The 12,908-nt window shown below is 46.7% G+C and overlaps 3 protein-coding genes across 3 annotated transcripts; all 3 read right to left on the reverse strand.

Moving 5' to 3' along the window:
- Window positions 1-54: 54 nt before the first annotated feature.
- On the reverse strand, window positions 55-3,351 carry prozb (protein Z, vitamin K-dependent plasma glycoprotein b). Its single transcript, XM_037463415.2, has 8 exons — window positions 3,200-3,351; window positions 1,881-2,041; window positions 1,780-1,804; window positions 1,541-1,708; window positions 1,311-1,436; window positions 1,158-1,237; window positions 942-1,080; window positions 55-763 (listed from the first exon to the last, which is right to left on the reverse strand). Exons 1-8 carry the CDS (start codon window positions 3,279-3,281, stop codon window positions 135-137), a joined length of 1,410 nt encoding a protein of 469 aa, XP_037319312.1. The 5' UTR covers window positions 3,282-3,351; the 3' UTR covers window positions 55-134.
- Window positions 3,352-4,164: 813 nt separating this feature from the next.
- On the reverse strand, window positions 4,165-8,267 carry f10 (coagulation factor X). The gene is made up of 9 exons (XM_037463347.2): window positions 8,124-8,267; window positions 7,230-7,390; window positions 6,983-7,007; window positions 6,757-6,870; window positions 6,276-6,407; window positions 5,895-6,166; window positions 5,604-5,721; window positions 5,328-5,515; window positions 4,165-4,791 (listed from the first exon to the last, which is right to left on the reverse strand). Exons 1-9 carry the CDS (start codon window positions 8,185-8,187, stop codon window positions 4,369-4,371), a joined length of 1,497 nt encoding a protein of 498 aa, XP_037319244.1. The 5' UTR covers window positions 8,188-8,267; the 3' UTR covers window positions 4,165-4,368.
- A 904-nt stretch (window positions 8,268-9,171) lies between these two features.
- f7i (coagulation factor VIIi) lies at window positions 9,172-12,854 on the reverse strand. The gene is made up of 8 exons (XM_037463440.2): window positions 12,712-12,854; window positions 12,467-12,630; window positions 12,353-12,377; window positions 11,963-12,076; window positions 11,706-11,843; window positions 11,218-11,330; window positions 10,193-10,313; window positions 9,172-10,067 (listed from the first exon to the last, which is right to left on the reverse strand). Exons 1-8 carry the CDS (start codon window positions 12,776-12,778, stop codon window positions 9,430-9,432), a joined length of 1,380 nt encoding a protein of 459 aa, XP_037319337.2. The 5' UTR covers window positions 12,779-12,854; the 3' UTR covers window positions 9,172-9,429.
- Window positions 12,855-12,908: the final 54 nt, after the last annotated feature.

Below are 12,908 nucleotides of genomic sequence, written 5' to 3' on the forward strand. Positions count from 1 at the left end.
CTGTTGGAATCAGCTGATCTAATCGATACTTATCAATAATCCAACATCCGGAGTCTCATTTGGTTAAAATCTTTATTATTCAGAGGAAAGGAGGATTATTCCATGAGTCATTTGGAAAATGGCGTCCTAGGACATTAGCCCTGCCCCTGCGAGGTCATGTGACCCTCGGTGGCCTCCAGCCGGGGTCGGATCCAGCTCAGGTAGCGCGACAGTTTAGTGAACACCAGGCCGTCGCACCCCGATGACATCATCAGGCCCGTCAGGAACGCAGTCCCCCGATCCACCGTGGCAACCGGCGTCCCCGGCAAGGGGCCCCCGCATCCCCGGGAGCCGACCTCTGACCTCTGGTCAGATCCGGAGGACTCCTGGTTCGGAGTCTCTGACGTCCCATTGTGGATCTCTGAAGGCTCGTTCGGGATCCTTAAGGATTCGTTCTCGTTCCCCAGAGGTCCATTCGGGTTCCTCATGCAGAACATCTTGTTGCTCAGCGGGTGCGAGACGTTGATCAGCGTGCGACACTCGTCCAGCGTCATGTAGACCAGTTCCTGGATCTGCACTCCGCTCTTCTGGGCGACGCCCGTCCTCCCAGAATGCATCAGGACGTTTTCGCTGAAGTCCTTTTCAGGCAGGCACAGCTGGATGAGGGCAGGGCCGAAGGAAAGGGGGCGGGCCAGCTTGATGAGGGCGAGGTCGTTGTCATGGTGATCCGAACGGAATCGGCCGTGGACGTACAGCGTGTGGACGAGCGTCTCCTCGCCGTCGCCTACGAGAAGGAGACGTGGTATCAGCCATTGGACATTTGTTGTCTGTTCATGCTTGTTGAGACTAGAAGCTTTAATTCAGGACCAAATCGCTGTGACCCGTTAATATATCCGTTAGCACCTGGACACCGGCCCTTTAAATCTCACCTGGCAACAACATTCAAGTAATTAACTTCATACCGGCGACCACAGAAAAGTCCGAAGGTCGGGGGGGCGAGGTCGGGTCGGTCAGCAGGCAGCTGGCGGCGGTCAGCACGGAGCGGCGCCCCAGCACCACACCGCCGCAAAGCTCCGCCCCTTTGCTGCTCAGCACGGTGACCTGAGGGAGCACAACAAACGCTGAATAGAGCCAAAAATGAGGCCAAGCCTCGCCCTGATTGGCCGAGACCCTCTCACCTGCCAGGGACAGTTGCCGTGGCGACACGCCGTCGGGCTGGCGTCGAGGCCGCCGGGGAGTCGCCCGCAGGGGAACGGCGCTGAGGACACAAAGACGCGGTTAGTCGGGCGCTTACAGCTGGTGGGTAGACCTGGGGGTGTCTGACGGCGGACCTTCGGGTCGGCAGCTCCGCCCGTCGGTCTGTAGTTTGAACCCCGGGAGGCAGGAGCAGGAGCGCGAGGGCGGCGAGCACAGCTGGTGACACGCCGCCGGCCCCTCGGTCGGACACTCGAAGAGCTCTGAAACACATGAGTTTTATTCACTGAAATCAGCTGGGTTACATTAGCCCCGCCCCTCAGAAGAGGGGCGGGGCTAATGTCCTCGCAGTGGGCGTGGTCCGAACCTTCCGCGGTGACCTGTGGCGAGGAGGCCGGCTGACCTCCATCCGCCGGAGCTCCCAGTTCACAGGCCGGTCCGTAGTGGGGAGGGGTGCAGGAGCAGATGAACCCCCCCACTTTATCGGTGCAGTTCCCTCCGTGCAGACAGGGGGGGGGGTCACACTGATCCCCATCTGATCAAACGGCAATCAGATCAATACGTAGCAGTACTGACTTCATGTTGGTTAACTGAAGAGAAGCTCACCGTAGTAAACGGTCCAGAAGGCGATCTGTAGAGAAACCAGCACGTTCAAACCAGTTCACTTCCATGGGATTATTGATTATTGATTATTGATGGAGCCTCACCGTCTTCTCAGTGTCCTCAAAGTACTCGCGCGCCTCCTCATAGTTGCAACGCTCCTCATGACACTCTCGCTCCAGGTTCCCCTGAAGGATCTCCTCCAACAGGTACATGTTGGCTCTCCTGGACCTCAGGAACACCTGGTGGTCCTGAGGGGCACGGAACACTGGGGAACGTTTCATGGTTTTTATCATTATGAGGAACACTGTGGAACGTTTCATGGTTATCATTATGAGGAACACTGGGGAACGTTTTATAGTTTTTATCATTATGAGGACCACTGAGGAACGTTTTATAGTTTTTATCATTATGAGGAACACTGAGGAACGTTTTATAGTTTTTATCATTATGAGAAACACTGAGGAACGTTTTATAGTTTTTATCATTATGAGGAACACTGAGGAACGTTTTATAGTTTTTATCATTATGAGGAACACTGTGGAACGTTTCATGGTTATCATTATGAGGAACACTGGGGAACGTTTCATGGTTATCATTATGAGGAACACTGAGGAACGTTTTATAGTTTTTATCATTATGAGGACCACTGAGGAACGTTTTATAGTTTTTATCATTATGAGGAACACTGAGGAACGTTTTATAGTTTTTATCATTATGAGAAACACTGAGGAACGTTTTATAGTTTTTATCATTATGAGAAACACTGAGGAACGTTTTATAGTTTTTATCATTATGAGGACCACTGAGGAACGTTTTATAGTTTTTATCATTATGAGGAACACTGAGGAACGTTTTATAGTTTTTATCATTATGAGGAACACTGAGGAACGTTTTATAGTTTTTATCATTATGAGGAACACTGAGGAACGTTTTATAGTTTTTATCATTATGAGAAACACTGAGGAACGTTTTATAGTTTTTATCATTATGAGAAACACTGGGGAACGTTAACGGAATAAACATTTGAAATCATTTAATTATATTACTTTTAATAATGAACACCAGAGATTATTTATTTATTTTTTCATTATTAGAATAAATCACAGTGACATTATTATTTAATATTCATAATAAACGCTATGTTAATTACAAGTAACTGAAATGAACTGTTTTGTAGTTTTTTAAATTTTTAAATGTATAATAATCAGTAAATAATACTAAATCAATTTTGTCACATATATTACCTATTTCTATGAACCATTTTGGAATATAAAATGAGCTGACCGTTCCAGTTCATAGGTTTAATAGATGTTTATTAGATTGATCAGTTTGACCAATTCAACGCGCTGCAGCCGAAACAACGTTTTGTTTGTTTAAACAACGTTTAACAACGGACTCAGAGGTCAGAGGTCAGAGGTCTTACCTTGTCCCTGGATGAGAACCTGAAGGAAGCAGGCGAGGAGATACAGAAACGGAAGAGATGTCGACACGATGCTGACCGCCATGACACCGACTCACTGCCCGACACGCATTCACACGCACGCACACTGACAGTCCAGCGGGTCCCTTAAACGTTAAATACTCTGTTAGGAGTCTGGTTACTCATTTAAAAAAAAAACACTCCAACATAAATTAGCATGGAGCATTACGTTAGCTTAAGTGCTAATTTGAGCCGCTGCGATATGCTCTTTGATTTTTCCGTCTGTTCCCACAAAGTGTTAAAAGAAGAACCCACGCTGAGTTCTGGTGATGGACTCTGGTCTGTCGCACAAAAATAAGCAGCGGCTCCGATCTCTGACCCCTGAACCGCCTGTTTGTTTGTGTCGGGTCAACAAGAGATGACTCATTTCAAACGAGAGTTTAAAGCAAACAACAGAAAGAACATGAAGTCTGAGACACATAGAAGCTTGATTTTCTGCAACGAATGCTAACATGATGCTAAATGCTAACAGAGCAATTCTTTATTTGTGCATATTTTATTGTTTCACAGGAGACAAAGTATTTTTGTGTATTTTCTAATTAATCTACAAATAAATTATTGATAAAATGTCGACTAATCTGAGAATTTAGGACTGAAACAGTTGACATGTGTGTTTTAAATTGTTTCAGTTTTTTTCTGTCAACTCCAATTTATAGGAATGACCTTTGAAATCAAACTAAAAACTAGACCGATGTCAAGTAAAGACCCAAAAGGGAAATAAGATTAGATTATAGATTATATAAGTGTATATATTCAACTAAAACAACACTGAATGAATGTGTTAAGGAAAATTCACCAGTGGAAACAAAGGGCCTTTTGTATTGAAATTCCTTTATTTTGCCTCAGTGTCAGCTTCACAGTTTATATCTGACATTGACATAAAAATACCTTAAACAGACACAGATTAAAAGTTTTTATTAATTTTACTGAGCAGAATAACTATTTAATTGTACTTTATAAACTGATGTCAGAAAATTCAATTAAGTTAGTTCCATTTAAAGAAGACCCACAATGGTGGCAACAAGCCGTCATGAATACATATTTTACAATATTGAAAATGTCTTGCAGAAGAAGAAACACAAGATGTGTTGTAATTAAGAAGAACCGCGTTGTTACAGAACCAGCCTTTCGATGGCGCCCTGGTGCCTCCTCGCCCTGCCGCCGCTCTTCCCCTTCTGCATCAGCCCGGCGATGCCCTGCCGGATCCAACTGATGTACTTGGAGACCTGCGTGTAGACGCCGTACTTGCCTTTTTTTGCGCATCCTTCGCCCCAGCTAACGATGCCGGTGACGAAGTAGGTGTCGGAGTAGCGCGTGACGTGCGGCCCGCCGCTGTCGCCCTGGCAGGCGTCTTTGGCTATGGTGTCGTAACCGGCGCAGAACATGCGGGGTGAGATGCGCAACTGGGTGGACTCCAAGCAGGTGTTGCGGTCCACGTAGGGCAAGGTGAGGCGCTGCAGGATGGTGGAGGTCTCCTGGCGTTCGCCGAGTCGGCCAAACCCGCTGACCATGCCGTCCTCCTGGCGCATCAGCACCTGCAAAAGCATTATTTTTAGGAAAGTATTTACATTCAAAGATTCATCCATGTCATGTACAGGGAATATGAGCATATGGGAATATGGTGCTAAAGACCTAGCGTAGCCATTCTTGCTTTTACCACTGTCTCTTAGATGAACAATCGATGACTGACATCTACATGGGTTACCTAGCAACCAAGACAAGAAATTGTTCTGTCGATTTTAGGTTTCCTGACTTTGTTAGTGCTTACGAAAGAAATAGGATAGAAAATCTGTGAGCTGCTGGTAGACCTTTTTACCTTTTAACTGAACCAACGTTAGCAGTTTACCCTTTTTACAAGGTATGCTAAGCTAACCTGCTCCTGATTCATATTTACCGTCGAAACAGGAGAGTTGTCAATTGACAGATTTAAGATTCATTCGTCCAGAAAAATGTCTCGACAACTACAAAACAGTTGCATCCTCTTAACCAACTTCGTAGTTACCAGACAGACAATTCTGCATTTAACAGCCCTAAAACTTCTTGTGTTCAGGTAGGTAAACAGAAAGTTCACCTTTTCCGCGAAGACTGGATCAGGCAAGCAGGCCGGCAAGATGAACCTGGAGAACTTGATGGGCGTGGCCAGCTTGATGAGCGCTATGTCGTTGTTGTAAGTGTCCTTCCGGAACATGGAGTGGGTGATGAGGGTCTCCACAGTGTGGGTGGCTTCGTTACCGTCATCCACCAGCACGTCAAACTCACCTGAACGCATACAAAAGGGCGCGGGGGAGGGGGGGGTGTCAGTTTAGACGGTTTCGGACCTGGCCACCTACCTATCTGTGGGACTTACCAAGTTTGACGTAGATGTAGCGGGATTTGTTCATGCAGTGGGCGGCGGTTAGGATGATGTAATTAGTGAGGATGGTTCCTCCGCAGAACCCCACGTTCTCCTCGTCCAGGAGGAGCGCCTGAGAGGATAAGGACGAACATCTGACTTCTAATGGTCCATGTGGAGACAATAAAGATGATAATGGACTACCAGATGTCCATTAAGGGGCCACAATGGACAGCTGAATGAGAATTAACTACTAGATGTCCGTTTAGGGACAGTTGTGGACACTTGTATGGTAACTGTCCGTACCTGCCATGGACATTGTCCCGGAGGACAGTTCTCTCCGTTGACAATGCGGGTCATATCCGCCATATCAGGGACCACCAGCTCCTCAAAAACCTCGCCATCGGGCAAAACAAAGTCATTGGGAAGTGAGGCTGGTGTCCCGGTGACATTTGATGTGGTGTCCTTCAACCCGATGGCCTTTGAAACGGTGCTGTTGCTGTTGGTTGTGTTCTGACGCACGTACCTGAAAATAGTCCGGGTGCTTTTGGTGACAATGGTGCCGCATCTAAAGGGCTCTGCAAGAGCAAGGTCAGAAGCACTTGAATTAGACATGTTCCTAACGGTGATGCAACAGGTTTCTTTATGATCTTCCCAAAGAATTCGATATAAAAACCACTTTTTTACCGTCCGAGTGGCAGGACTTGTCGTCCGATCCCAGATAATATCCGTCGGCACACGAGCAGTGAATGCTCCCTCGCTCCACCTTACAGAAATGTTGGCAGCCGCCGTTCTTATTCTCACAAAGCTCCGGAATAACTGGAAAGACACAAAGAAACACCGTCGAACCGAGGCGTCTGAGTGGAGTTTAGACGTTCATGTTCCCGTCAGGTTGTATCGGACTGATTGGACTTTTATTTAATTTCTACCAGTTGGTTAACTCACACAAACCATTCAGAACATTTCAAGTTAAGATTTATCTTTAAAATGTTCGTACAACTTTGGGTGGAGTTTCATGAACTGCTTAGCACAGGTGTTCATGTTTCCCCCGCAAATGATTCATAAAGAAATTGGGGATCCTAATTTTTATTTTTTTTACCATAAGTCATAGGTCACTCGCTCTACTACTGGTCCTTTCTAACCGGCGGTTCCAATTCTGGTTCCGTACCAATCTCGCAGTTGAAGCCCTGGTAGCCGGCCTGGCAGTAGCAGGTGTAGGTGCCAATTGCGTCGGTGCAAACTCCCTGATTGGCGCAGGGCGTCGACATGCATGCGTCGCCGTCTGCAGGACGAACAGAGCTTATTTTCACTGAATTACGATCAATATTTCCAGAGGAAGAACCAAGTCACCGGTGGTTTTGTTTATTTCAACTGAAATTTGGTAAAGTCCTTACCAAAATATTTGTTCCAAAATTCCTTCTGCAAAAAAACAACAACAGCAGAGATTAAATAAGAACAACTTGTAGTCAAATGCGTGTGTCTCAGTGGATTTTAAAGCTATGCAATTAGCTCCAATGCTAACTGTTGCTAACGCCTTGCTCAAACAACGCCTTTAGAGTTTTTACTACTAAGTCAAACTCGGACCTGCTTTCTAACACACAGGTTATCAGAAAATTTTGTTTCATTTTGTTGGTTTGTTACAGTTTTAGCTTCGTCTTCGAAGATCTCTCGCGCCTCCTCGTGGTTGCAGGCCTCTTCCATGCACTCCCTCTCCAGGTTGCCCTGTTTGAGTTCCTCTAGGAAGCTGTTGGCCCGTCTCCATCGGGTCAGAACGTGGTTGGCTGCCTCGCCGTCCAAAAATACTGTAAGACACATTTTTTATTTTATATTTGGTTTGAATTTGTTAGGTTTCAACTAAGAGCCCTAAAACCCGTTGTTTTGTGTGAGATGGAGCAAATCAATGGATGATCATACTGGTTCTGGTGATCCTCTGACTCTTCACTCATTCAGTATCTCAAAAACTGTGAGATTCACGGCCCCCTGATGATGAATCCTAATGATGTTTGGGGACTCCCTTCAGCGCCATCACAAGATCGACATTTAAAATTTAGAGTAAAATGTCATCTTCTGAGTTTAGTGTCATGAACTTTGGTTCAAATGTTTATATTCCCCAGAGGATGACTCATAAAGATATTGGTAATCCTGAATATTGAGCTATATTTAACTCCATAAGTAAGTCACAGTGTCCAAACATGTCTCTAGAATAAATAAATTGTCATGTTCCCCATAGGATAATTCTTTGACATGATCCTCCATGAGGGTATAAGTGAAATTACCTGTTGTGTGATGACCTGGGGTTCATCGTTCAAGTTTCCATTGGGATGAACCTTAATTACTTTATTCATCTAAATTGTCACCACACATTCTTGATATTAAAAAGTTAGGAATTCAATGTTAGCAGGACTACATTTTGCACCAATCAGGGCCCATCGAGGATGTTCTTCATCCAATGATAAACATGTTTCCAACATGAAACATGCGTCTCTTCCACCTCGCTTTAACTCCGTATCTCAGGTTAGATGAAGGTCAACTTACTGGCGGGAGCGGCGCTCAGGTGGAGCAGCAGGAGGACCGAGGAGGTTTGGCCAAACCAAAACATGGCCCCGGATGGACGAGAGCTCCGGTGTGTCAAGTAGAAGCAATGGAGTCTGACTGTGGAGAGAGGGGGAGAGAGGAGGGGTGGCAGCGAGGGCAATGACCTGTGTGAGGAGAGGGAGGGAGGGAGGGAGAGGACGCGGTGTTGACATGTTTGATCTGATCGGACTGGGCGGGGCTTATGTGATGAGGCGCAGAAGCTCAAACATGTAATGCTCCACTGGTTAAAGAACCTCGACATGATGACTGTACCGGATGTCCCAGTATGCACTTCTTTCAAACCTCATAAAACATCTCAGCTGTGTCCCAATGAGGGGCCTCTGGAGGAGGGGCTGGATTGGGACTCAGGTGAGACGTTTTATAACATTTCAATGTTGGCAAAGAGGAAAAAATGTAATTGATTGTCAGCGATTAATTGTGTTATGTGTAAATAACTAGTGTTGAATGCTTTTATTTTAAAGGAATGTTATCAAAACAATAAGTCGCCTCCTCCATAGGTCGCCTCCTCCATACTGTATACTGTAATGAGTGTATACTATACATTTAATTGAGTCATAATAAACTAACTATACATTTAATTTAGTGACAATAGGGTTAAACCTAACCCTTGCCCTAACCAAGCAGCATCAGTGTGTGTGGTGACATTTGGCTTCTGAACCTTGGACATATTATGTCATGTCTTAAATTACAGTTAACCGTTAAACGCAGCAGGTCAAAGTTCATGGCTTAACTATTGGATTTGAATTCAAAAAGGCCAGGAAATGTTCTTTTCTGTATGAAATATATCATGCTCTGGAGATGAAGCATATTTTCATAAATTTAATAAAACAAGAAGATGAGCTCTTCTATCTGCTTTTTATACGTGTTTTGGGTTATGAGGCTTGTCCACTACAGTGTAGTTTTATTACTTTTACTGCAGTACTGCTGTGTTTGGGTGAGACTCGACCACAGGGCGGGGCATGATGACCAGATGCTTTATTAGCACAGACAGCTGATGGTATCCAGATGTTCACGAAGGATGGTACTCGTATGTATGCAAGAGGATTTTATTCAAGTAGAAGCAGCCCTGAAGTACAACAGAAAACTACCAAAAATCTCAGTACTTTTCGTTTGTATTCGTTGGACCAACCTCATGTGTGATGTTTTTACAGTCAAACAAGTGATCCATCACTTTTCAATCCCTAATCAATCATAATCAATTCAACATCCCGCTCAAACTTTAACAACAGAAATGTAATCTGGCTTATTAAACTACTTTCTGTTGCGTCATCTCCAAATCTGTGTGTCCTGCCTCCTCATTGGCCGTGGACATGGTGGGCGGGTCCTTCATGATGCCCTCCGCCCAGTCCACAAAGTGGGCCATGTTTGCGTACACCCCATAATACCCCGGGAGTGAGCAGCCCTGCCCCCAGCCAACCACGCCCGTCAGGAAGTGAGTGGAGCCGTGGAGCGTCACCAGCGGGCTCCCATCATCGCCGCGGCAACTGTCCTGTCGACCCTCCAGGTACCCAGCGCACAGCATGTTGGCGGTGAAGTTGAACTGGGCCCTCTGGGAGCACTGGGAGTTCTGGATGATGGGCACGGACATCCTGCGCAGGACCGGGGAGACGGGGGCCGAGGTGGCGGCGGCCTTGTTGCCCCCGGATGTCCTCTTGCCCCAGCCGGACACGGTGTGGTAGCGCGTCGCCAGCAGCTCCCGCTCGGCGAGGTCTCTGGTGGGCAGGCAGACAGGAAGGGCGAGGCGGCTCAGGGCGACGGGGCGGGCCAGACGCAGCAGCGCCACGTCGTTGTCACCGGTCTCCGGGACGTAGCCCTCGTGGGCGATCGCCATGGAAACGGGCAACTGCTGCTCCGTGCCTTCGTACACGTCCAAGTTGTGTTCCCCTGGTTACAGAAAGGCATTCATAACGTCAACTTCAGTTTGACGAAATTAATCAACTTTATAAAACACTGAACAGAAGACCAAACAAAACACTGTAAAACAATACAACAATATCACAATTTCCTACCTGCCACCACCGTGAGGCTCTGAGGCAGGTTGCCGTGGATACAGTGGGCCGCGGTGACGACCCAGTCTGGTTTGATCAGAGCGCCTCCACAGTGACTAAGTCCATTAAACTGGACCAAGACCTGATCGGAGGGAAGCAGGCACATGTGATCTGAGTCCCCTGGGGAAGAACCGTTGACCCTCTAAAGCCACAGAACTCAACATTCCAGTGCTCTCCAGAGGACGATCCATCCATCATCACGTGCCTCGCGCCGTTAGCCTAATGCTGCGTTCACACCAAACGCGATAACGGAGAAGGGGCGTGGCTTATCACCCTGATTTTCCTCCGCATCAACCGTGGAAGACTCTGTACTTGTCCTACTCACGTTGGACCACCAGACGACCACTAAATAGCATCCGTAGGCGCAGACGGCTCGGTGAACTGCAGAAAGTGCGTCTGGTTGATGCTAGCCTTTAGCTCGTCTGATAGCTCGTTGGCTCGCATCGGGGACAGACATCAGCGTCTTCACATCATACGTCTCTGCCAGGGGACTGTCCCGTGGAGGCACACAACGCTTTTTAAGAGCAACACAAGTCATTGAGCAAACTTCCTTAATATTACTTAAAATTGAGTAGCAGTGTGTAGTTAAACAGTACAATTAGCCTACACTCTAATGTGCTACATTCAGCGCGGGACTGGGACCCTGTAATAAGGTCCATATGTTAAAAGTACGACGTCCCTCCTGGACCGGTCGCATTAAGGGTATCTATTGTACAGCTGATATATGCGGAGCTGATATCGTGTCGCAGCAGCACGCCATTTTGTCGGTGAAGATGAAACATTTCAACTTTCGTGTTTGCTGTGTTTGGGCTTTTGCTGCGTTTGAAACGACATCACCGTCATCAGGTCCAGTTTACGACGCAGTCGACCCGCCGCTCAATGGCAGATTCACGTAGACTTTGGATGTAACCCTGTGGCGCAAAGCACCGACGTCGCGTTTTGTGTGAACGTAGCATAACGGCGTCGTGGCGCTAGCCCCACTTTACCTGCCAGGGACACTGTCCTCTAGGGCAATGGTTCCCCCCCACCACCCGGGTCTGATCCCCCGCAGTCTGGTTCAGACCGGTTTCCTGTGGAAGCTGACCGCACGGAAACTCCACTGTAACACAGAAATACACAAATGCACTGTGAAGAAGTAGTAGCGCAGAGTAATAATACTTTATATACTGCTGGTATTTAAATATAAGAATATATCATCAGTTATTAGTTCATCATTAATTAAGAAATCTGTGAAGCGACTCAATCTAGAACAGTAAAAAGTATATCTACCTCAAATGTGTTCTAAAGTACTTAATTAAGTCCCTTCACAAATGTGATTCATCGTTACGTGTAAAAGTAAAAATATTTAATCTTTTCTAGAGTTTAGTTTAACTTGGTTCTGTTGCTTCCCAGTCTGCTGCCCCCTGCTGGTCACAAGCTGAACTGAGCTGTACTCAAAGGTAGCTATCATGGAGAATACTAGTTCTACTTGTACCCTGGGCGACACACTGCCGGCCGTCCTCCCCCAGCTTGAACCCGTCGGCACAGGAACATCTCCGACGTTCCCCCGAGCCGTCACAATAATGCTCACAGTGGCCGTTGTTGTAGAGACACTTCAGGAAGTCCTCGACCTCTGAGGGGAGTCAAGGTCAGACCACTTGATGACTTATGTATCTTCAGACGATCTTCACAAAGAAGATTGCTATGATAAATAAAATGTATTCATCATAAATAGAGTGTATATTAATCTACCTGTCTGACAGTACTGTCCCTCAAAGCCCTCGGCGCAGTAGCACTGGTACCTCGTCTCCAGGTACACGCATGTCCCGTTGTTACGGCACGGGTTCTCCAGGCAAGGGTCGCGACCTGAGGGTTGGACATCACACTTTATCAGAGGACGATTTGGGGTTTGGGTTTGAATCGTTTACGAGCCTTTACAGAACCTTTGATCTCTAAACAAACTGTTTATTGATCCTCATTCTTCTGAACAACAATGTTCATCAATACCTGAATTATCAATAAGCCGATCATAATCTAAATAGTTCTGTCATCAGGGTTTTTACTTATATACATTTTTATTAATAATCGTATTCTGATGATGTCATCAGACTAAAATATAAACATGACCAAGTTTTTACTCACGATTATAAGAAAGCCAGAATTGTTTCTGCAAAGAAATGAACACGTGTACGTTCATTATTCATCAGAACGCCATTTGTATCTATATTCAAAGTCTAATGGTGGTTTGACCCTCACCGTGCGGCCGTCGTCCTCAAACACCTCCCGCGCCTCCTCGTAGTCACAGATCTCCTCCCTGCACTCCCTCTCCAGGTCTCCTTGTTTCAGCTCCTCCAGGAAGCCGGTGTTGGCTCTCCTCCGCCTGCTCAGCACCTCGTGGGCCTCCTGCTTCTCCACCCACACTGAAGGCATCACCAGCACACTTTAAAAGCACTAATGTGTGTTAATATGACAAAGATGTGTTAGCTGACAACTCGTCTCACCTGCCGCAGCCATGGCTGACACCAGAACCAGGACCAGGACCCTGGGACAGCACGTCCTCCCCAGCATGATGAGTTCAGAGTGACTCGACACGAGAAGCACACGGAGCGTATCAATGCTTCTGTTGAGGGACGCCCACCGACCTCTGACCCCTCACCAGGCCGGGACACGCCTCCCAGGGTAGTATCAGCTGGAGGTA

This window comes from Pungitius pungitius, chromosome 3 (assembly GCF_949316345.1).
Source record: "Pungitius pungitius chromosome 3, fPunPun2.1, whole genome shotgun sequence".
Lineage (NCBI taxonomy): Eukaryota > Metazoa > Chordata > Actinopteri > Perciformes > Gasterosteidae > Pungitius > Pungitius pungitius.

What these genes read in the sequence shown, in the direction of transcription:
- f7i (XM_037463440.2), bottom strand. Translation starts at nt 12,778, where the DNA reads ATGCTGGGGAGGACGTGCTGTCCCAGGGTCCTGGTCCTGGTTCTGGTG. An exon ending in TTGAGGACGACGGCCGCACG is followed by an intron (nt 12,378 to 12,466) that starts GTGAGGGTCAAA and finishes ATTTCTTTGCAG; the next exon opens with AAACAATTCTGGCTTTCTTA. An exon ending in GAGGACAGTGTCCCTGGCAG is followed by an intron (nt 10,314 to 11,217) that starts GTAAAGTGGGGC and finishes CCCTCCGATCAG; the next exon opens with GTCTTGGTCCAGTTTAATGG.
- f10 (XM_037463347.2), bottom strand. Translation starts at nt 8,187, where the DNA reads ATGTTTTGGTTTGGCCAAACCTCCTCGGTCCTCCTGCTGCTCCACCTG. An exon ending in TCGAAGACGAAGCTAAAACT is followed by an intron (nt 7,008 to 7,229) that starts GTAACAAACCAA and finishes GTTTTTTTGCAG; the next exon opens with AAGGAATTTTGGAACAAATA. An exon ending in CGGGACAATGTCCATGGCAG is followed by an intron (nt 5,722 to 5,894) that starts GTACGGACAGTT and finishes TTATCCTCTCAG; the next exon opens with GCGCTCCTCCTGGACGAGGA.
- prozb (XM_037463415.2), bottom strand. Translation starts at nt 3,281, where the DNA reads ATGGCGGTCAGCATCGTGTCGACATCTCTTCCGTTTCTGTATCTCCTC. An exon ending in CTTCTGGACCGTTTACTACG is followed by an intron (nt 1,709 to 1,779) that starts GTGAGCTTCTCT and finishes CCGTTTGATCAG; the next exon opens with ATGGGGATCAGTGTGACCCC. An exon ending in GCGGAGCTGCCGACCCGAAG is followed by an intron (nt 1,238 to 1,310) that starts GTCCGCCGTCAG and finishes TTGTGTCCTCAG; the next exon opens with CGCCGTTCCCCTGCGGGCGA.